The sequence below is a fragment of the Acromyrmex echinatior genome, chromosome 8, assembly GCF_024713525.1.
Source record: "Acromyrmex echinatior isolate Ae372 chromosome 8, ASM2471352v2, whole genome shotgun sequence".
NCBI classification, from domain to species: Eukaryota; Metazoa; Arthropoda; class Insecta; order Hymenoptera; family Formicidae; genus Acromyrmex; species Acromyrmex echinatior.
This window is the reverse complement of record NC_141859.1, coordinates 2112394-2134610: the sequence shown is the minus strand read 5'-3', so window position 1 is coordinate 2134610 and position 22217 is coordinate 2112394. Positions and strand designations below refer to the sequence as shown.

The 22217-nt window shown below is 33.4% G+C and overlaps 1 protein-coding gene and 1 long non-coding RNA gene across 4 annotated transcripts in view; one reads left to right on the top strand and one right to left on the bottom strand.

Moving 5' to 3' along the window:
• The window catches only part of sprt (PDZ domain-containing protein sprite), an 82314-nt gene that overhangs the window by 55969 nt on the left and 4128 nt on the right, over positions 1-22217 (top strand). For all 3 annotated transcript variants that reach the window (XM_011069027.2, XM_087408394.1, XM_087408395.1), the window contains 5 exons: positions 639-722; positions 17079-17242; positions 18342-18527; positions 20488-20643; positions 21067-21219. In XM_011069027.2, the coding sequence (XP_011067329.1) occupies positions 639-722; positions 17079-17242; positions 18342-18527; positions 20488-20643; positions 21067-21219 (743 nt within the window). The remainder of the gene's footprint in view (positions 1-638; positions 723-17078; positions 17243-18341; positions 18528-20487; positions 20644-21066; positions 21220-22217) is intronic.
• LOC147908675 (uncharacterized) lies at positions 6083-15120 on the bottom strand. The gene is made up of 2 exons (XR_015545827.1): positions 8564-15120; positions 6083-6953 (listed from the first exon to the last, which is right to left on the bottom strand). It is a non-coding gene; the product is annotated as an uncharacterized LOC147908675 (long non-coding RNA).

Genomic DNA, 22217 nt, shown 5'->3' with positions numbered 1-22217 from the left:
CTTGTTAATGGCAAAAAAAAAGAAGTCAAACAATTCTTCACGGTTTATTATTATGCTCTTTTTATATTACTGTATATTTACAGATACACATAATAATCATAAAAATAAATATTCATATAGTACTGTATGAAATTACTATAAGGAAAGCAAAGTTGTGTGAAAGAAAAAATGAAATAAATCTTATTGTTTTGTAATAGTTTTTAAAAATATTTAAATTATTATTTCTTTAACTCCTTTACATTCTCTGTACATTACGATCGATATGTATCAAATTTGAAAACATTATTCATTAAAATCATTTGGTTCTATCGACATCATTAAGATTAGATGTACATAATAAAGTTGAAAAATAGAATTGGAAAAAAAAATTTTCAGTATAAATTATTTATCAAAATGCTTTTGAATTGAACTTAAACAAAATTTGTTTAACCATTAAAATTAAATCTGAAAGGGTTAATTTATAATTAAATTTTCCATTAATCAATATTTTTTCTAACACGTTATTTCTCGCATGTATTTTTTTATTAAATTGATATAAGTGACAATTAAATTTATAAGTGTAAATAGAAAATTGTGATTTATAAAAATTAATACATTTACTGTAATTAATACTTTAATCTGATAAATAATCGTTTCAGACCGCGTTACACACCGGAGTTGGTGCCCAGCAGCAGCAGCTATTGGAACCCAGGATGGCGCAATTGGAGACTTTAGAGGCTAAGGTAAAAAACTTTTAAATCTTAAATTTAAATTTTCCTGGAAGAAGCCCTGGAAATTAGGGTATTTGTCACAAAACTATTACTGTGCGAAGATTCCAATCGCGTCCTGAAGTGAAACGGTGTGCGAGAACTCACGCGATAGGAAGTCATTCCGCGTCAGCCCGTACTCTCCCGGTTCTTGATATCCTTTTTGCTCTTCTTCCTCGTGCCTGGCGGCGGTGCTGTCTTGTGGGAGCTGTTTTTAGTGGTACCCTCGGAAGAAACTGAAGGCGATGTTTCGCGGTTATTGGCGAGTCGGCATTGTAGCCCGCTGGTTTCTTAAGCCTGTCCGGCCAATGATTTATATGCAGATGCGTGAACCAAACCCCGTTTGGTCCGGAGGTCCTCGGACCCGAAGTCGGTGTCCGGTTGAGCGGATGGCGAAAGGGGGACCAGAGGCCTGTCTGCTCGCATCGGTACCATTAAAAGTGCCCCAGCATGGACGTCCAGTGGCGCAGCATCCACAAGAACTGTTCAGCTTTTTGTCAAGATACGAAACGCGACAAGAACGTTAGATTGAGCGTGCAGCGCTCGCGAGCTCGTTTTTCGACATAACGATGCTTTTACCCTTTCTTTTTTTTTTGTACGTCGGTTAAGTCGTGGGATTCCTCGCGCCTGATTGCAGGGAAGGGCAGGCTGAAATTGAAAATTATGCGGGCCGCGACGCGCTATTACCTGTTTCACGACTTCCACGCGTTTTTCATAAACTACGAAACAGCAGCGCTTTGTACAAAATACAGGAAGCTGTCTTTATTATCTCCATTAATATTATTACGGTCGAAAGTGAAATCTACAAAAACTCGTTTAAACTGAGGTGGAACAAACACAGGGTAATTAAAGGGAGATATAAGTTCACAGAAAATGCCGCGTGTTCTACAAAATTATATATATAAATCTATAAATATACAAATAAAGATCGAGATAGGAATATTATTATAAAATATTATTATAAAATAATATGAACATCTGGGAAATACACTATTTATTTTATAAGAGATTGGTCTATCAGTTGCTTTTAATACACATTTTAACTTTGTTAGAATCACACAATGCGTGAATAGTTACTAATGAAATGTATTATTCTTAACATCTTTCAATTGCTTATATAAATGATATTGTGTGGAGGAGGAAATTTTCTTCTCACTCTATTTTTTAAAATTGCCTTTTGTTCTCTAAATCTTTAATATCTTTCTTCACCAATGTAATCACTCAATTTATCAAATATTAATTTTGAAGAATAAGATTTCCTTCTTCAATATTTCTTAAGCAACTAAAAGAGGTTTTGTTAGAAAAATATTGCGCTGTAATTGCTATACTATTCAAGTATATATGATTCTATTCCAACGAAGGTAGAATCTATATTAATTATAGATGATGGGCCAACTTCTTATCAATAAAACAAGTAGATAATATATTTCAGATCCACGTTATTTTATTTATTTCCTATCTCTCTACCTTTAAATATTTCCGTTATACGTTTAGCTATATCGAGAGTTACATTAATATAAATTGTTTTAAGCTGTTTTTTTTCTTCTAAAATATTTGAGAATTTGCTTCATATATGTGCCTCGTAAAGCGCCATATCTGCAAATATCTACGTTACCTTGCGATACACACAATAAATCAGAGTTATTGCTGGTGAACAAATATTTGACCGAAACAAAATCAGTGTAGCTAATTTATCTAACGTACCTGTAACCACCAAGAAGTTCGAAGGGATTATCGATTGCATTTCCACTTAATAGCAACGTTGCGATGACGGAGTGCCGTACTTCGCTAATAAATGGCCGCGCTACTTGTAGTTAGACGTAGACTTAATTACCCCATCGGGAAAGATGATCGCAACCACACCCCGATCGCCGCCGGGCAATGTTGCAATACAGTTGAAATAATACAGCTAATTATCATAAGTACAATCGTCTTCCTCAGATAATGGATTCTTAATGCGGCGTTATCAATCACAATGCGCTCGCACTGGAGTTCTACTCCAGTCTCAAATAATGACGAAATCGTTATTTAATAAAAACATAATTCGTTGGTAATGATCTTGTTGCACTGAGCCTATAATTCGATTGAACAGACCATTTTTTGTTTACTTAGTCTAATTGTAAAGAACCCCGATTAATTATATGGAAAATCCTGGTGAAATGAGTTAATTTTCAGTATACGATTATAAAGATATTATAATTATAAGACTTCAGTAATAAATAGTTTTTGGATTATCGTATATCAAAAATGTATCAAAAATTTATGTTTACAGAGTTTTATTTTTGTCGTTTTATGATATTGTTTTCTATAACATCATTTTGTATTTATAATCTATATTCTTTCTGAAATTTTTAGAGTGATTCTCACTCCGGTAGAACCTCACTTTTAAAGATATATTAAGCCTTTTTCGAAACTGACTTAATTTTCACTCATTACAGTGAGATTTTATTGCAAAAAAGTTAGAGAGTTATTATGCATTGTATATATGAAAACTAATTCATTTCACTGGAACTCAAATTTCCATATAATTATAAATTTCCATATAATGCGAGGTCTTTTTTATAATTAATATGAGATACTTTTTTAATCCCGATGGAGTTTTAATTATAGAAATGAATATAAAAATCCACAAGCGAATTTCTCTTAGACTTTCTAAAAATTCCATCAACATTATTAAACTGTGTCCAAAGAAAAGATATACACAAACATAAAAAAGAATAGCGACTATTTATCCTCGCAATATTTACATCTGTTTGCATATTCATCTGTTTGATTAGACATGGCTAATATTTATTTTCGTCGAAAGGATCAGGTTTCTGGTGGAAAGGAGTTGAAAATGCTTCGCAATACTTAACTCACTCAACGAGATGAGATTCCTCCAGGTAGCATATTCCGCGTTCTAATTTATAGATTTGTTGCATAGTAAATGCACCGTGTTGCATAGTGTTGCACCGCAAGGTAACATCTACTCTGTTATTCCTGTAACTTTGCCGTCTCTAATCTCGTGCTTTAAGCTTCGTCGCGTCTTTATCTTGCTTCAACTCCGGAACGACGAATAGCGAATTCTCATTTACACTCGGCACGCACGCTTGCGCGTCCATCCGTATCGAATAGTATTTTGATAAATGCGTATCCGCTGGTCATTATTTATCGTACGCGTTTGCTGAGCCCTTCTTCTTGCAACAAGTGGACCCGATCTGGACAACACGCCTTCGTATCACCGAGGCAGTCGAACCGATCCGGTTTCCTTACCAGCGTCGTTAAGTTCGCGTTCTCACTGTCTCTTCAACCTTCATTGTATGATACAAGTTTGATATTGGACGACTTTAACGTCGGAAATCGCGGGAAATCACGCTACACGCGCTTGAAGGTGCAACATTGCTTTTAAAGACGCAACTGGTTTTTCTATTGTAAATAGAGAACATGAGTGACCAACGATACGAAGGAATCGAAAATGGGAAAACTGAGAAACTGAAAAAGAGAAAAATAGATTTTGCTGCCAAAATGTTTTCTTGTTAGTAGTTTTCTTGTAATTAGATTCGCATAAATAAATTTTACATTATTTCGTATATAGCTGCTATAAATACTCGCGTCATATAAATACTCCGTCAATACGGAAGTCAAACTGACCTAACAGGAACAAAAAAATGAAAATATTACTAAAGAAATATCTTAAAAAGACATAGATTTTTAAAAATTTCTAATACTTGACGATTATTTTATGTTAAAATATCTCACAAAATTTTATTTATAAATACTTATAAATAAAAAATCAAAAATTTTGTTTTGATATAAATAAATTAAAGCGTAGATCAAATCGACTTCTACACGAGCACTTACGTGAGCAAGTATTTACGAATTAACAAAACAAATTTCTTTTTTTTAAAACTGAAATACAGTCACGTTTATGATGCAATATGGGTTTGTGCGGATTTTAAAGGAGAAAAGCGCTTTTCGTGAGCTTTCAACTTGTCTCATATGAAATTCACCACGATATTTACGCTTGAGCGGATTCACACGACGTCGCGTTTTGCTTTCGATGTAAGACGAGGCAAAGAGGAACGCTGCGTGCTGGGGGCACGATATGAATAATGAAAAAGAACGTCAGACTCGAGAGTCGAGGAGGTTGCATCAACGTCAAGAAGCATCCCTGCTCAGGACGCTTTTAAGGTGGTTGATCCTTGGCGAGTAAGAAAGGATCTTTTATCCGCGCTCCTGTGCGCAACGAAAACGTCTTGAGAAATCCGCTTCAATTGTGTTATGTCGAACGACACGATCGCTTCATCAGGAAAGGGAGAAGAATAATTTTTGGCAGGTCCATAAAATATTTTTATGAGTAGAAATATGTTGCACAAGAATGAATTAAAAATCTTTTAAAATGTAGAAAAGGACTCATATATTCATATGATTGTTAATATATGGATTATATTTAATATTTAATATTTGCAGGTTAATAAAAAATATATTCTACATTTTTCAAATTATTTATTAAAAATATACTGTCACATCACTTTTACAAAATACTAAATATTATTATTTTGTAATCGATTATAGAAGTGTTATCGTATTAGTCGTAGGTATTTAAATTCATTTTTTGAAAACTTTTAAACGACTTGATCGTACAGAAATCTAAAGTACTGCAAATATGTAGAAGTATTGAAAAATGTAAAAGTTTTTTTAAATGTGTCTTGATGCTTTTAAAAATTTAAAATTTAAAGTTTTTCCTTCAAAATGTTTGAATATCCGAGACACATTTAAAATATTTAAAGATAGAATTGTATTTATTTGTCTACGTACAAATTGAAGAAATGTTGAGAGAAAAAAATAACGTAAAAATAAAAAAGACATTTTTAAAGTATTGAAGACTTTCAAAAATTAAAAAATTCTTATTGATAATTTTAGGTAATATTCGAAACGATTTGGACTGCTTTCAACAATCTGTAATTGCCAGATTTCAAAATAGAATTGTATTTATAATTCTATATATATTTTCATACACGTATGTATTTTTGTGAATATTATGTTTTATATATGTATACGTGTGTATTCATGATTCTTCAAATATTTTTTTTGTATTTCACGGCGCATAAAATTGTAATTAGAATTCTATCATGAATTCTGATGCGTTATAAATAGAATTGGACCATAAAATAAAAAATAAATAAATATCAGCGAGAAATAACGAAAAATAGATGATACATACGACAAATCTATTTTAAAATATTTTAAAAATTAAAAATGATTTTTTTCACCTATTGATTTATTTACCAAATTTTTATTTTTCTACCTTTATTTTTTTATCTTTCTTTTCTATCTTAAATATATAGTTAAAATAATAGATATCTTAAAAAGATCTGTGTGGTTAGATAATAGAACTCAAACATACACACTCATATAAAATTCGAATTCCTTGCAATCAAATCTGACAGTATCATGAGCAAAACGCTCTAACCGTTCGTGTTTGTTAAGGAAACCCTTCGAAGTTAGGTCACAATACGCCCTTGGGCTCAAGGGCCCAGACAGATGTGCCAGGCAAGATTGTGATCCCGGGAGTCACTGCCCTTAGCTGTCTGAACGCCGATACTTTCGACCAAGTTCTACCTGGCCGAAAATCTACCGGTTCAGGATTGTTGCCCCTCGGCAAAATCTCGCCACCGTTCTTATTTTACATTTTTATCCAAAGCAGATGAAAATGAATAAGAAATGCGTCTTTATTCGACAATAGAATATAGAGAAAAATAATTCGTGCGTGAATGGATGCGTGTTTATATGTATATACATATAGAAAATTATCATTTTATTAAAATAACATCCCAATTAATTTGAGTTAATAACTGATTTTTAAGGGTATTAAAAATAATTTATTGATAATGAGTTTTATTCATGAAATTTATTGCGGAATTTTATGCAATGATAAGGTCCTTCGTTTTGCGGAGAAACGTGTTGTATTTGTAAAATTCACACCCAGGGGTCATGTCATTGAGGAACGGCGTATTATCTCGGAAATACCGGTCGTCTTCCATGCAAATTCCGCAATAAATTTCCGCTTTCTGCGTTCTCGCCATATTCTTTTCCATCTTATTTTTCTTCTCTTTTTTTCGTTTCTTCATCCGCCTGTGTGCGCTGCAGTTGCACGTCGAGAAATTCATGGAATGTCCCTGGTGGTTCGCAGGCCTTTCGTTTCCACTTCTGCGCAAGCTGGAGACGCTATAGATACGATCAGGAAATTATATGTATATACATACATACATATAACACTCACGGACGTGTCTTTGTTATCTCGTTATTTAAATGGCTATTATGAGACCGCGTAATTCTCAAAGCGTCGCTTTGCGAAAGAAATATTCGAGATTTTCGCGGGAGATTGGCTAGAAACACGTTTACCATTTTAATTTCCTGAATAGCATCTAACGTAGTAGTATATTATTGGAAGTAAATTAATATAAATGAGAAAAATAGCTATTCATAAGGGATCTAATTATAATAATGTAATACGATAATAAAATATCTTAGAATACATTATATATTATTAGAGGCATATAGTATACACTTAATTAGATATCTTTTTAATACACGCAACTTTGACCGCAAACCGAGTATTTCTGTGTTAGAAAAATATTCGCGAAATTCAAGCACGTCTCTATTTTATTTCATCTTTCTCTATATCTAATTCTTCTCTGAGATTGCATTGCAATTTCATACACTAGGAAAAAAATTTAGTGCTTTCAGCAAAATTGTTTAGTTAAGGCATTTTTAACAATCAAATATTTTATATAACAAAAAATTTAGTTGCTTCTACGAAATGTATCTTTCTGCTTTATAAATAATAAACATTTATTTATACTAATTAAACAATTTTGCATAAAATTACCATTTTGATAGGTACATTTTAAACACAAATTTTTATTGTTACAACACAAAATTTTGATTCATAGAAAAAGATTTTTCCTAATGTAGTGTTTAATAAACATCTTGATTTTCTTTCAATATTTTTTTTTTAATTTAAATATTTAAGAATAAATTTTAAGAATAATTTGCATAAGAGAGTGTAAACATAATCCATGTTCCCAAATCTAATGTCTTCTAATTGGAGAACAGAAATCTCAGTTACATGGGTGAAGATTAATATTACCAATTAAAGACTATAAAGTACTCAATGAAAGCGCTCACTAAATTATTACTGAGCACTATAGACATTTTAGATTTTATTATCAGAGGAGAACCGAGATTCATTTAATGCTGAATTGGAAAAATAAATAAATAAAACGATATACATCTACACATTGAATATTTTATAACTTGAATATTTTCTAATCGAAGAGTGGAAATCTCAGTTGTGTTTGGGTGAAGATTTACATTAGCAATTAAAGACTATAAAATATTCAAGTTTGCGCGCGTGGATGTAATGTTTCATTTATTTCTTTAATCCAGTATTAGAGTCTCGGTTCCTCTCTTATAATAAAATTTAAATATATCTGTGATGTGTTCTCAACGATAATTCAGCCACATTGTCATGTGATAGTTACAGATCAGGATTTAAGACCGGTTGAATTTATTTCACGAGGCCACATCTATACTTTTTCAGCGTCAATCTTTTCGATCTCGTCGATCCGTTCTGTGCGCAGAATGACGGCCACGATAAGAAGACACCGAGATTCATTCGCACCGAGACTGGTCGGAAAGCGATGGAATCGACACTTTCGAGGGAGGGAATTATCGTGAATTTCGATCCAAACGTGTACTGTTCCCTCTTCCTCGCGCTCACTCTTCGAGATAAATGTTGGCATCGATACATCGCGCCTCGGGTTACGACTCACCTCTTCTCCACCTCGATGTGTTCCAAGACAAATGTCCCTATCGATATGGCGATGCATCGTATCTCGCTGTATGGTTCGCTTGTTCTCTTCACCACGCGCTCGGTTTCAGTGAGAATTTTTCTGTCGCTGCCTCGCTTGCGACGGCTTCACTTGTATGTTTCTCATTTTCTTTTGCTTCAATAAAAAAGAAGTTGTATATTGAAGTGCAACATGTTTCGCGAATAAAACAGATTGAGAGAAGATGTAGGTACTATGATGGGAATTTCGTAAAGAATACGTAAATCTTAGATTTTTTTTCTTCGACTCTCTTGTTGCGAGAATTTTTAGAAGAGTAAACCACAGCTAGAAAATTTACTTCCAGCTGTGGTTTACTCTTAACTTAATCTTGAAAATTATGTTTACGGAGATGTTTGAAGAGATGAAATTATATTACAAAGCTCATCAGTAAATATCATTTTCACCAATTATGTATTTACTTTTTTTTTTTGCATTTTTTATGTTAATATAATGAGAATATACAATAAATTAAATTAAATTAAATTGTGAAAAGAGTTAAATTTTTAATAGGAACGAATGTCTATGTTTTCTATTTATCACAGAATATACACAATTATACTTCACAAAATACATACTTACACATATAACGCAGATATGTTTAAACTGTTTAAAATTTTAAATCGTAAATAGTTTAAAAGCATCACATTTTTTTTTTTACTAACTTATTTCTAATTTATTTCTGTAATAAGTATGATATACATATTCATGAAAACAAGAAATCAGTCAGTTTCTTTTCCACCAACGAAACTGAGTTTATCGACAATTTTGTTCACCCTTTCTCCTATCGTCGCGAATCTGTGCCGTGTTTCTTTGAATATATATATATATATATACCGTCGAAACAACGACGAGTGCTTTTTGCAAAAGGTTTGCAGCGCTGTTCACACGCAACGTAAACGTGCCCTCGGGACTTTACCTTATACTCGCTCGCTCACACGTGCGCATGAGACATAGCACGCGGACGGAATAGGTATAAGGAACTTGCAGCCAGGATTTCTACCTTTGTGTAATCCAATTTACGATACCTCGTGAAGCAGTTGCTATCAGTTCGCTACAAAGTCTCATTCCTGTATAGTCTCTATTCATAAGTTAGAGAACCGAGGAACCAATTACATATGATACAATCAGGAACTTATGACTAGAGTTCTGCCGATATGACTCAACTGTAATGACTTTCTCAATTTTAATTATACAGTTGGTTTCTTTGTCGTCTATTCTTAATCCTAATTTAAAAAGAAAATAATCGTGTAAAGAGACAAAAGCGCGACGTTGGCCAAATATTATAAAGCTCATTTCGAGATTAAAGTGGGAGTAGTTATCTCATTTTTTAATTTAAATTTTTTTAAAAAAGCTTTGTGCAAAAATCAAGAATATTTTGTTAGGAAAATTTTAAACCGCTTAATGAGAATATTCAAGTCATGATTGTATGTATACTCTACACAAAATTCAAATTTATCTATCGCTTTTACTATTCTCTGTACACGCTGAAAAAAATATAGAAACACGTTCGACGATTTATGATATCGCGGTTGCCGATCTTTGACGTCACGCCGATGGTGAAAAGCCGTGTTTATGGAAAGCAGGCACTTCGCGATGAAGGCCGCGTGCACGACGATGCTTTTGTTGACCTGTATGTACATAGGTTGAAACCTGCGTGAATACTGAACACATTTTATGAACCCGCCGACCCCTTGTCGAGGAAAACAGATAAAGTTCTTGTTTACCTACATTCTTATAGCTTGATTATTTTAACTATCCGTTCTTATGTTAATATGGAAGAGTTGCAATTCCTTCTCAAATAATGATACTTTTTCTCAGCTATGTCAATGATCTTACGTAGCAAAGTATATTTGCACAAACTATCGTAGATAGAAGAAATTCTTTAAGAAATTCCTCAAGAATTCCTTTAGTTAGAAATTACTCAAGTTTGTTCAGACGACAAATCATTGAAATGCTTCTTCACGCAAAATAAAATGTTTCGACTAATATTTTCCCTTTTTACATACAAAAATCATTCTTTACAGCACGCTTTAGTAATTCTTCATTATATAACGGAATATAAAAAACTATTATAGGAATTTGATAAAAAAAATAATTAAAGTTTGTTCTTTGAGAATCGAAGCTTACTTAACAAGAAAAAAATCTTATTTTCTAAGAATTGTCGGGGTCGCTGAATTTAATTTTGACCTCAGAACAACACTGATAAATAAAGCGAAACCGGAAACTTTTTTGTTATTTTCTAATTAAAAATGTTCTAAAACCGAGTTTTATAATAATCAGTTTTTTTAAAATAATCTGTCCGCAATATTGGATCTACTATCTTTTTTTTATTTTAGATTCAAATAAATTTGATGAAAATCGAACGAGCAATTTACAAAATAAAAGAAAATGCCTAAAACAATTAAAAAATTAAGTTTTCATCAAAATAAACTTTTCATTTTTGGTCTTTCAAAAACTTACTCGATATTATTATGTATTTGATTTTGTAAAGACTCACGATACTTCGCGTGCAATGTATTCCTGAATTTCCTGTTTAAAAGCCGGGGATTTCTACGGGTAGAAAGGCGCGACGAGTATCTTTTGTTACTCACGGGAACAGAAGAAGGGCTTCGTCAGAAGTGCGTCCACAGCGATTACTGTGAACAATTCCTACAACCGCGACATCATTGTTCTCGAGTGCTCCCGGGTTTTTCGTGCCGCGGCCGCGCCGGTTGTCGGTTTCCGGGAGCTCTCGATGATGGCGATCTGAGATGAGAAACCATCCGTTTTCGCGGAAAAGGAAATGCGCGTCGACACTGATAATACTCGACTCAAAATTAGAATCTGATGACTCTCTAACTAGTAATCTTGAGAACCAGAATGTCTATCATGATAATCGCATCGGAGTAGACGACTTGGTATATAATATATATAAATTATTTCTTCCAGGCTGCAGAAAATTATCAGAAGCATTTGAGTCATATAGGTATGCAAAGAATATAACAAAAAATTAGAAATTTATATATATATATATATATATATTGTATTATTCGTAGTATATATTAATTCTAATTATATTTAATTCTAATTATTTTTAAAATAATTATAACTTTTAATTATATTTATATTTATATTCTTTGGACATTCATAAATATTACATTATTTATTTGAGATGCAATAAACAAAATGTTTTATCTCTAAAGACAAATTTGTCTCAGAGAAGTTAGAATAGAATTGATTGCATTTAAAAATAAAAATTTCAATCTCAAGAAAGTTATGTAATTGACATACATTTTAATCAACTCTACATTCCGAATTCACATACAGAATTAAAAAAAAAAAAGAAAGAATACCTTCTCGCATACACGCACTAAAAAGATAATATTGTAAGTTACTTACGTAAAATAACTGCATCTACTTTTATACTTATATCATAAAGGACTGTCAACTACAATAAAGAATTGTCAGGAGAAAGTAGACCGTGGAAGATGCTAGCTAAATCAATTAAGTTGTGTACGCGGTAGAACAATGATTACGTATCTTGGATTATAAAGAAGATGGAGTCTCCACATCTTCTTTGCGCTAATGATTATCTGCATCAGCTAGAATTAATTACCGACCTGGTCGTTATCTCTATATCTTGTTTACCTGCTAATTGCTGGAGTTAGCCGGCATCATTATTTATAGACGGTACCGATTACACTTAGGTTCTCCTAGTATATCTCCAACGTAAAAACTTTTAAGTTTGCTGAAAATCACTAAATCTTTCGCTTCACTTGTAGGTGTTAATTTTTGTAACGTTTCGTCCATAACAGATAAACAACGTAGCGGTGGAAAATATTATTGCGATTAGCGGAAGCTCCCCCGGGCGAGAAATATAATGAAAAAAATTACGCGAGTTCACAGGGAAATATAATTCAAGATTAACGCCTGTGGATGACGTGTAACGGACATAAATCTTAGGTCGCCGTACGAGAGGCGATCTTTTTTGCACCGTGAGAAGATCTTTCGTTCGAATAAACCTAGGCATAATCGTTAGTAAGATGCACTTACATAAATGTACTCTCGTCTATTATTAAAAGAATGAATATAAACCTCTCAACAGCTTTTACTGTTTTATTATAATTCTTGATGCATAATATATGCTTGAAAAGCATAATTGTCTTATCAAAAAGTATTCTATCAACATTTTTTAATCGCAATGCAATCGCGGAAAATGAGGTTTGCTAAATTCATGAGAAATTTAATCCGTTAAACGTTTCTTCGTCTTCTTCAAATTAAAATAGACGCCTATGAACATTTCGTGTCGTCATGAGCTAATTGATCGTTGCCGTACGTCCTATCGCTGCTCGGTTCTATCGCTCGATGACGGTAAGTGAAGTAGTAAGTCTCCCCGGCTTTGAGATGTAATAGGATCGCACTTGGCTATTACCTGCACTGGACCACGTCGTCGCGTTATCCCACTGTAAGATACCCAACGCGCCATAAATCTCGGTCCACGATAATCCCACGGACAAACTCGAGTCAGGAACTAGTCGGTCGAGAGAAGAAAGTGGGGAAAAAACGTCTCATCTACAGGCGAGAAGTGTCGCGCCGGGAGATCACGCTTATCTCACACATTTTCTTCGAAAATAAATGTATACACTGCCGCTTACGATACTGAATCTCAGTACCGGTGCTGAAGGTTTAATGCGAAACGAGCGGGTCGAGAAATTACCGGGGATCCTGGAAACTTCGCCCGATTGCGCTCTTCGCCGACAAATAGCCTTTAGATGAATCGGGGAAAAACGAGGAAAGAAGCAAGAATGATAAACGTACAAAGCCATTTAGCTCTTACACGTACGCTAGCCGGAAAATTAGAAATTTTTTTTAGAAGACACAATCCACACAAACGTCGTTCTAATTTTGTCATTCGTTGAATGTTAAAAAGAACGATGTTTGTATCTTCTAAAAGGAAAGCAATCACTATTTTGTAATAGAAAAAGAAATTGATACTGAAAAAGATAAATTCCCTGTCAATCCTTATTTAAGAGTAAAATCTTTATTAAAAATAATCGTTAGCTCTTATATATATAAAATAGACAAAGAACAGTCATCTTGACATATAAAAAAAGATGCACAATTAAGGCACGGTCGTCGCTTCCCGCGGGAACGCAGTACCGCGCTTCTTCTCCTTAATGAAGAGTCGTCGATTTCCCGCGAATTCGTTCCACCGTACCCCACAAGACAGAACTCGCAAGTCAAAGGCTTCGAGACCTTCGACCCCCTCGGGAGGCCCGTAGTCACGGTACACCGCAGTCCTTGATACATGGTCCTTGAAGGGGATATGCTGTCCCCTCTGGCGATGCAACGCGAGGTCGATGTTTCCCTCCCTCGTCGAGCATGTGTGTGTGTGTGTATGTGCTCTCGCGATGGAGGCAGATACGATATGGAAGTATCGTGGGCACGGTGTGTCTTGGACGAGACAACGGACCACCAACCGGGCATCTCGGTACGACCGACGATGAACCGGATGCACCTATTCCCGCGGGAACGTCCGGCCGTCGTCGCCGCGACTTGTAAAACTCATCACGGTTCAAAGTTCAACGATCGCCGCAGCTTTTCTTTTTCCTGACGTGCATGACACGAGAGATCGGCTCGTAACAATCGGCCCGATAGCTTTCAAGCACTCCCGCACTCGATCGTTAATGTCGCAGCATATCTGATAGTAAAAGTGTTTGACCAGAAAGTGTTTCCCTTATTCAAAGAGCATGATACTGCGAAACAAAATTGCAAAAAAGTAGCATGATTAAAAAAAACAAGAATGATACTTTTCTAATTCTGTGCACACATAAAGAATATTTCATTAAATTATTTAAAAATTTAGTTAGATAAATTAGATAGAACTAAAAATATTATTTTGTTTGAATCAAAAAATAATTATGTAGAATGCTCGAGCTGATTGTTAGAATGTTTAAAATTTTTTGCAGCAATGTTTGAATCTTCTATAATTATTTCTTATAATTATTTTTGGCCTAAAAATTATTTTGAAATCTATATTTAGCTAAAATTTTAAATATACTACTTTAGCAAAATAATTCTTTCTATATATGCGTGATAATTTTTGTGGTATAAAATAAATGATAATAAATGATAATAAATACTTGACCAAGAATTTCTTCCTCACGTAAAACGCACGATACTGTGGCACAAATGACAAAAAAAGTAGCACGTTACAAAAAGACAAGAAAAGTAATTTCTCGATTTTGAATACACGATAATTTTCACGGATATAACATAAAAGTTGTCACGCAAATTGGAAGATATTTTCTGATTTTTTACATTGTCTAATTAGTCGTCCGTAAATCGCGTAAAGAAAGGCACAAACGTGACAAGGCAAATCGTGAGAGAGAATATCTTCGACGTCGATCGCGCGGAGACATCCGGTTCGTAGTTGATTCTCCATACATACACAAACCTAGCTGGTGGTCCAGTCCAGGACACAGCTCGCTCGCTTGCTAGCCTCATATCGATCCTTGAACTTCTCGTTGACGCAGACTACGGGGACCAGTATTGGCGACGGCTGGCGAGACAGTGCCCGTATGTGCCATCTTCTCAAGGACCGTCATGGAGATTGCCGTCGTGTGCAGTACCGACGATAGAAGCCCATTAAGGCCGAGACATCCCGTCCCGACCGTCGTCGCAAATCATAGGTTTAATGGAACGATAAATTCGTATTCATGCCGCGTGCGCGCCGATCCTCCCCCGCAAAGTCCATCGCTTTCGCCTTTCGCAAGCCGATGTTCGAGCGCGCTCCATGAACGTCGAGAAAAAAAGGAAGTAAAGGGGATAACTTTGAAAGAGAGGCTCGATAAAGGACCGCGACGAGGATGATGCGCGCACCTCGGAATCCGAATAATTGATAGTTGCGCCGCGTTTCTCGCCAGCATCTTCGTAGATGCTATCGAATGATGCGGAAGAACGAACGGAGAAGCTAGAAACTAATACGAGCACAACACGAATAGGAAGAGTTCGTCGACATTTTACTTTCTTTTTCTCTCGAGAACGCATCATCTTACATAACTTCTGTTACGCTAATAGTCGTAATTAATGCTTAATTAATTCCTAAAAATTCTTAATTAAATTCCATTAATTCGTAATCCTTAAAATAGATCTGGTTTTGTGGCTGAATTACTGTACACTTCTGGAATCTAAAGTGAGATTGATATATGTTTGATATTTGTCGAAAATGAGAAAGAGAATTCTAGCAATCTAGTGCAGGAATAAGAAACAAATCCATTATATGGTTATATGCAAAAAAATGAAAAGTTTGAAAAGTGCCCAAATGTTTATTAATCTCTTACGATTTGACGATAAAATTAAACAGCATACATTAATATATTAAATATCTTTCTCTCACGTATAATATTTCTCTCAGTATAATATTTTATATTACATGATTTTGTTGACACATCCTCAATTTGCTGCATTCTCATCTTCCTGCATGTGCGTGACACAATTTATTCAAAGTTCATTTATTTGCAACAACTTTATATTAACATTTCCATAGGGAATCATCATTTCTTTTCTAATTGCAAAAGGCTACCTACATCGTAATGTCAGTGGGTATTATTCGATTTGCATCGCAATAAAGTTTTCCAATTTATTATAGTTTTTTTTTTATAAATGCTCGCAGCGGGAAACAACAGATTACGATGCACGGATAACGACAGAATTATAATTTTCCACAAGCTCGATCGTTTATAAATATTCATACTCAAGAAATTATTCACGACGTCCTATGGGGACCTATGCCCTTCGTCGTTAAGTAAATTGCGCTGCTTGTTCGCACATGAGAAAATCGACTATGTATGTATAATGCATCCATTTTAAGAAGATGATAGTTACTTTTCCCGAGAGAGCTATGCTTCAAAAAAATAAACTTGCTATCCTGGAGAACCAAAACTTGTTTCATTAGTTTTTCAACGCAAACATTCCTATATACAACAATAATAAAGTTAGATGTTGCATTGTTAAATAAAAATTTCGTTCAAAATTTGAACTGATATATTTTAAGCTGGAAAAATAAATATCTGCAATCAGATATAAAATTGATTAAAGATTTATTGTTAATAACGATTAAAAACTACATTTAATGCATTTAAATTTTTAAACGTTACATTTGATTAAAAGCATAAAATCATATGAAAGATATTAATGATGTTAATAATATATAAAAGATGTTAATTAAATATTTAATTGGAGAATATAGGAAAAGGATGATAGTAATATTTTATTATAATAATAATTTAATAATCATAATTTTTAATTGCACTATAATATATAAGAAAATAAAATATACTTAATTAAGTTAACATCAGGGAACGCAAATTGAACAATGACGTGTTCAATTTAAGCAAATGCAAATTGAAGTTGAGATATTGAACCTTGCCATTATATTGTTATGGCTCATTAACTTTTAATTATATATCTATTGCAGATGGCCAGTATAGAAGTGTCGTTGTCGACGACACCAAGGCGGAAGAAAGGCGGCAGTATTTCCGGGGGTGTCCCGTCCCCCGCTGGTCACCGGAACAGAGATCATTACAAAGAATTGGATGCTCTCCGCGTGGCTCTACGCGACAAAGAAAACATCATACAGACGTGAGTAATTGCTTGATTACAGCCTTGAGATACGGCTGAGAGAGGGCTATTGATCACGTCTCATTCCTTTATTATAATGATTGAGCACAAGGGAATAACAAATGAACGATAGATAATGAGCAGACCTGATATTCCTTTAAAGAAATGCGAGAGCTAGATTTTCATAAATGAATATGATCGCGATCTAAAATTCCTATTTAGAAATAGCATGTTCATTAAGGCTTTTCTGAACCATTTCTTAGCTTTCGTCGCTTATAAATATGCATAAATGAATCGTTCTCCAGAGAAAAATATGCGTCATTAATATTCTGTTTTAGTTTTTTTCAATTTGCTCACTTTTTGCGGAGGAAATATTCTTTAAATATTTCATCCGTTCGACATACCAAAACTCTTTTTTTTTCTGCAGTAAGATGAATGTACCAGTTAGTGAACAATTAGTAGACAATTAGCGGACATGATCCAATTATTGCGCAAAATGATAAAAATTTTAAATATTAAGCTTTCAATGATATATATGATTTTAATTAAATAAATTCATTTTTTCAATCCAATTGAGCCATATGTTCACTAACATTTATTTATTTTAATACTCGTTAAAATTCACGGAGAATTTTTTTAAATTTACCCTGAAAATATGGTAGTTGTGTAATACAATATTTTAAAGATTTTTACGATGCACTTCAGTAAAATTAATCAAACTTATTTTATACTTTATGTAATTTTATTAATGAACGAAAGAGATTTACATTAAATTTTTTTAAAATAAAATGTCCCACGACTACCATATTTCAGAATAAACTCTAAAAAAAAATTCTCTCCGTGTAGCTTTAATTTATTTGTAAAAAGAAATATTCTTATTTTAAAATAAAATATGCGGTTACAAACAAAGCATTCTACATTAAATTCTACAAAATTAAGAAATTAAGAATCAAGAGGCGCGATTTTCTTTTTGTGAAAAAGATAATCCCAAGTATTTCCAGTGATAGAAAAAAAATCAACTTCGAATTTTAACGTGCGTTTCAAGAGCGAAGCCGCAGGTAGCGAAGGTGTTTTCCTTCCTTCGAGTCACGGCATTCGTGTTTCTCGTTATTTTTTCCAGGCTCAAGGGCCAGCTTTGCAACACGCTGAGCGGCAGACTGGCATTACGCAACGGCGCGCCACCCTTGACCGAGGCCGACAGGAAAGCGGCCGAAGAGCGGCTTCAAAGACTGCGACGGGACGCCGACAATAAGCGTCTGGCCATTAAGAACCTGAAACTCGCACTCGAACGTCTCGATATCACGGAGTAAGTACGAGCGAGATCGCCGCGGGCTCATTCGGCCGCATTTATCGTAAATCGCGATTACTGATACCTATACGAACGTACACCATAAACACAGCAGCGCGGAGGAATCTACATGCAAAGTCTATAAGATAGTATAGACAAAAAACCGAACTTGTCAACGTAATTATCGCAACACGCTTTAATGGAATATTATTGCCATTACATATATAGGGCTGACGTATATAATCACTTTATCTGATGCTCAGCTGATAATTATCAAAATGGTCAGGATAGTGATGTTTAAGTAATCGATCCAAAGTGTGTTAATTTATTAAATTTATATCTTTAGTTATTAATTTTCTTGATTAAAATTAGTTATTAGATACATTACGGTAATTCAATAAAGATAGGGGAAGAGAATAATTTAAATAAGTTGTTTTCCTAGAAAATTCTCTAATTATTTGTTATTGCGATATTTTAATATATTTTAATTTTTTTTTAATATTGTATAAAACAAATTTAATATTTACTTTAGACTATAATAAATTATTCTTACTAAAATAGTAATTTGTGCACGAAATGTATTTAAGAAATAAGATCTTACATTGACGTTGTATGAAATAATTGATGGAATTTATAGTAAAGAGACTAGAGAGAAAGAAGTTTATTGGATGTAATTAACGAGTATTTGCGGAACATAAAATTATAACTAAGCAAAAAAATAATTCATTTAAGATTTTATTTTTTCAAAATTTCAAATGGATATCTAACTTTCATCCAGGAAATTTGATGGAAAACTTTTTTTGATTAAACATTGATTCACAATAACAGTAAAAATAATTGTGTTTTTAAATAAAAAGAGCTAGTTTTTATATTAAAAGAATCCCTGATGAAAATGTATATATAATAAAGCTTGTCGAAACGTCAAAGAAGTGTGAACAAAGAATTTTAACGCTTCTTAAACACTTCATTGACATTCCACTCTTAATGGTTTTGAATATTCATACACGCTCCACGAATTCTCCCTAAACGCTCCGTAAAGTGTACTCGAAACACATCTGTCACATTTCCTACATTTTAAATATTTTTTTTCATTAACGTTTCTCATACACTCCTCAACGCTCCGCAAAGAATACATGGAGCGTACTGATACACTTTCTAAACTTCATTCTTTCGTTCTTCGTCTACGCTTCCTAAATGTTCAGCAAAAAGTACATGGAGCATTCAAATATACTTCGAGTACGCTTCCAGGATATAGAAATAAAAAAATTTATTTTAAAACGAAGCATCATTGAGCTGTACAGCTCATTGAACGAAGCGTCGTTGAGTAATACGTGGCACCGCCACGAGGAACTTAGCGAGAACTAACTTCTCGAATTCAAAAACCGTACAGACTAAGATAAAAGACGTAGCATTGAAAGATTTTTCAGTTGTGTTCTAATGAAATAATTTTTTGAAGTAAGCTTCTAGAGCTCCAAGAAGAAAGCATAGCACTTTTTTTAGATATTTACCGAATAAATATATTTTAAAATATCATTTGCTTACCAAGGATCTCGATTACATTTCGTTCACGTTCGTCTAAGAACTCGATAATGCTCCGTTTACATTCTCTAGACTGCCTAATCACGCTCTGTTTACATTCAACAAACATTTTGCTCGCGTTTGCCGAAGAACTTATCTATACTTATTTATGTTTCTTTAACGTTTAATTAACGCTTCCTTTACGTTCTATGTTCTAATTTTCCCTCCTTACGGGTTTCCGTGATTCCCTCCTTACACTTTGTTTACACTCCAATTAACGCTTTATTGACATTTGTTTTATGTTTTATTTTCATCAGGGATGTCTAATAACGAAAAGCGAAATATAACAAATTTATAATAAATGTAGGTTGAGAAGCGTTTGTTAAAATTATGCTTTATTTATTTTCCAGTTTTATAACGTAAATAAATGCGTTTTAAATATACGCAACACTGATTTCAGCAACATCGATGTTCGAATACAGCAAGCAGAATTGGAATATAGACTAGGTCGTGAGGAACTTGAACTACTAACTCTTCATGAGGAAAGCAGAGCTTTGCAAACCGCCTTGGAATTGGCTGAAACTCAAGAAAAACAAAAGAATGATACAATATACAGGTACATGTTCTTCAGTTTATTTTATTGCCTATATTTTCGCATACATTTTATTTGACAGTTAATTAATTATTACCATGCAATTCAACTTGTAGCATCATACAAACTCAGGATAATAAACTATGTTTGTTCTACTTACTTACGAACCAAACAAGAGTTAATTGACGTTCAAAATAAAAGAATATTTTTCTGCATATTTTTAATATATATACAAATATAGTGATTTGGTATGAGAACGTAAGTTTTTTGCTTAATTAAAAATTGAACTTTTTGCAAGAATTTAGTAGAATTTTCCATTTTTTTATAACAATTTTCTTGTCTTAATATTTTATTTATTTTCTTTTGAACCTCACTGAAAGACATTTTACTGACCATTGTTTGCCATGTTTTTTTGATCAATTTTTAAATTCATCGTCTTGCTTGCAGTTGCATTTCTGGTTCTACGCAAGTCACGATTCATGCGGTAGAAGTCAGCGCGGATCCGAAAAGTCCCCGTTTTGGAGCAGGCCCTAGAGACGATGCAATCGGTCTCTACGTCGATTGGGCCGTGGAGGATTCCGGTCTTTGTAAGGGAGACAGGTTCGTATTGTCGTGCACTGCAACATGTTCGGAATTCGCGAGTCATCGAATAAACATCGTGCAGCTGCATCTGGTTGCGCCTCGTCGATAGTCTGATGGATAGTGATAGCGTTCTAACATGAATTTCGTTTATTCGCGTAACGATATCTTTTTCACGTTTATTTATTTCTTTTATCCTATTCGCATATCAAAAAATTTGATGATAAATTTGCAATCTCGAGCTAGAATTTTAGAAATACACTCTTTGATAAATATAAAAGCGATTATATATTTCAGATGTTTTAATCCAAATTTTTTTGCCCTTTGCCTGATAAATCCATTGAATTTCAAAAGAAGTTTAAAGTCAAAATTTCGAAAAAAATTTTAATTTTAAAAAGATTTTATTTTGCATTTAGAATCTTGACAGTAGATCTTATAATACTTTAATGGAATTTAATTTTTATCGTTAATAATAGTTATTTAACGTCGAGAATTAAAAAAAATATTAAATAGAAAAAGATGTTTAATCGAATTTTCGCTAAGAAAAACTCAACGTTGATTAAGGAATTTGTAAAGTTTATCCAAGTATTTTAGCATTTTGTATTTTCATCATGTAATATTAAATTACATAATAATATTACAATTTTTCACTCTGTTTATTTTTTCTTTCGATTAATAATTAAAATAAACTGTTAAATAAATATATATTAAGCATTTTATTTTCCAAAAAGACAAAGATATATGTATTTTAGAATATTTTTCAACAAATTATATATAATAAAGTACATATAAGTACACATATGAAGTAAATAAAATTTGAATTTCAAAAAATAAAAATCGAATCTTAGCATTTTAAAACTACAAAGGAAACGACGTTCAGTTTTTTCTGGAAAATTTAAACATGTCTTTGTTGGAAACAGCTCAAGATGTATTTTGAAGTTTAAGGCTTATAAAGTCAATCAAACATATTGATAGCATCAATGAAACTGTCTGTGCGCGGAACTATAAATCGAGCGTCG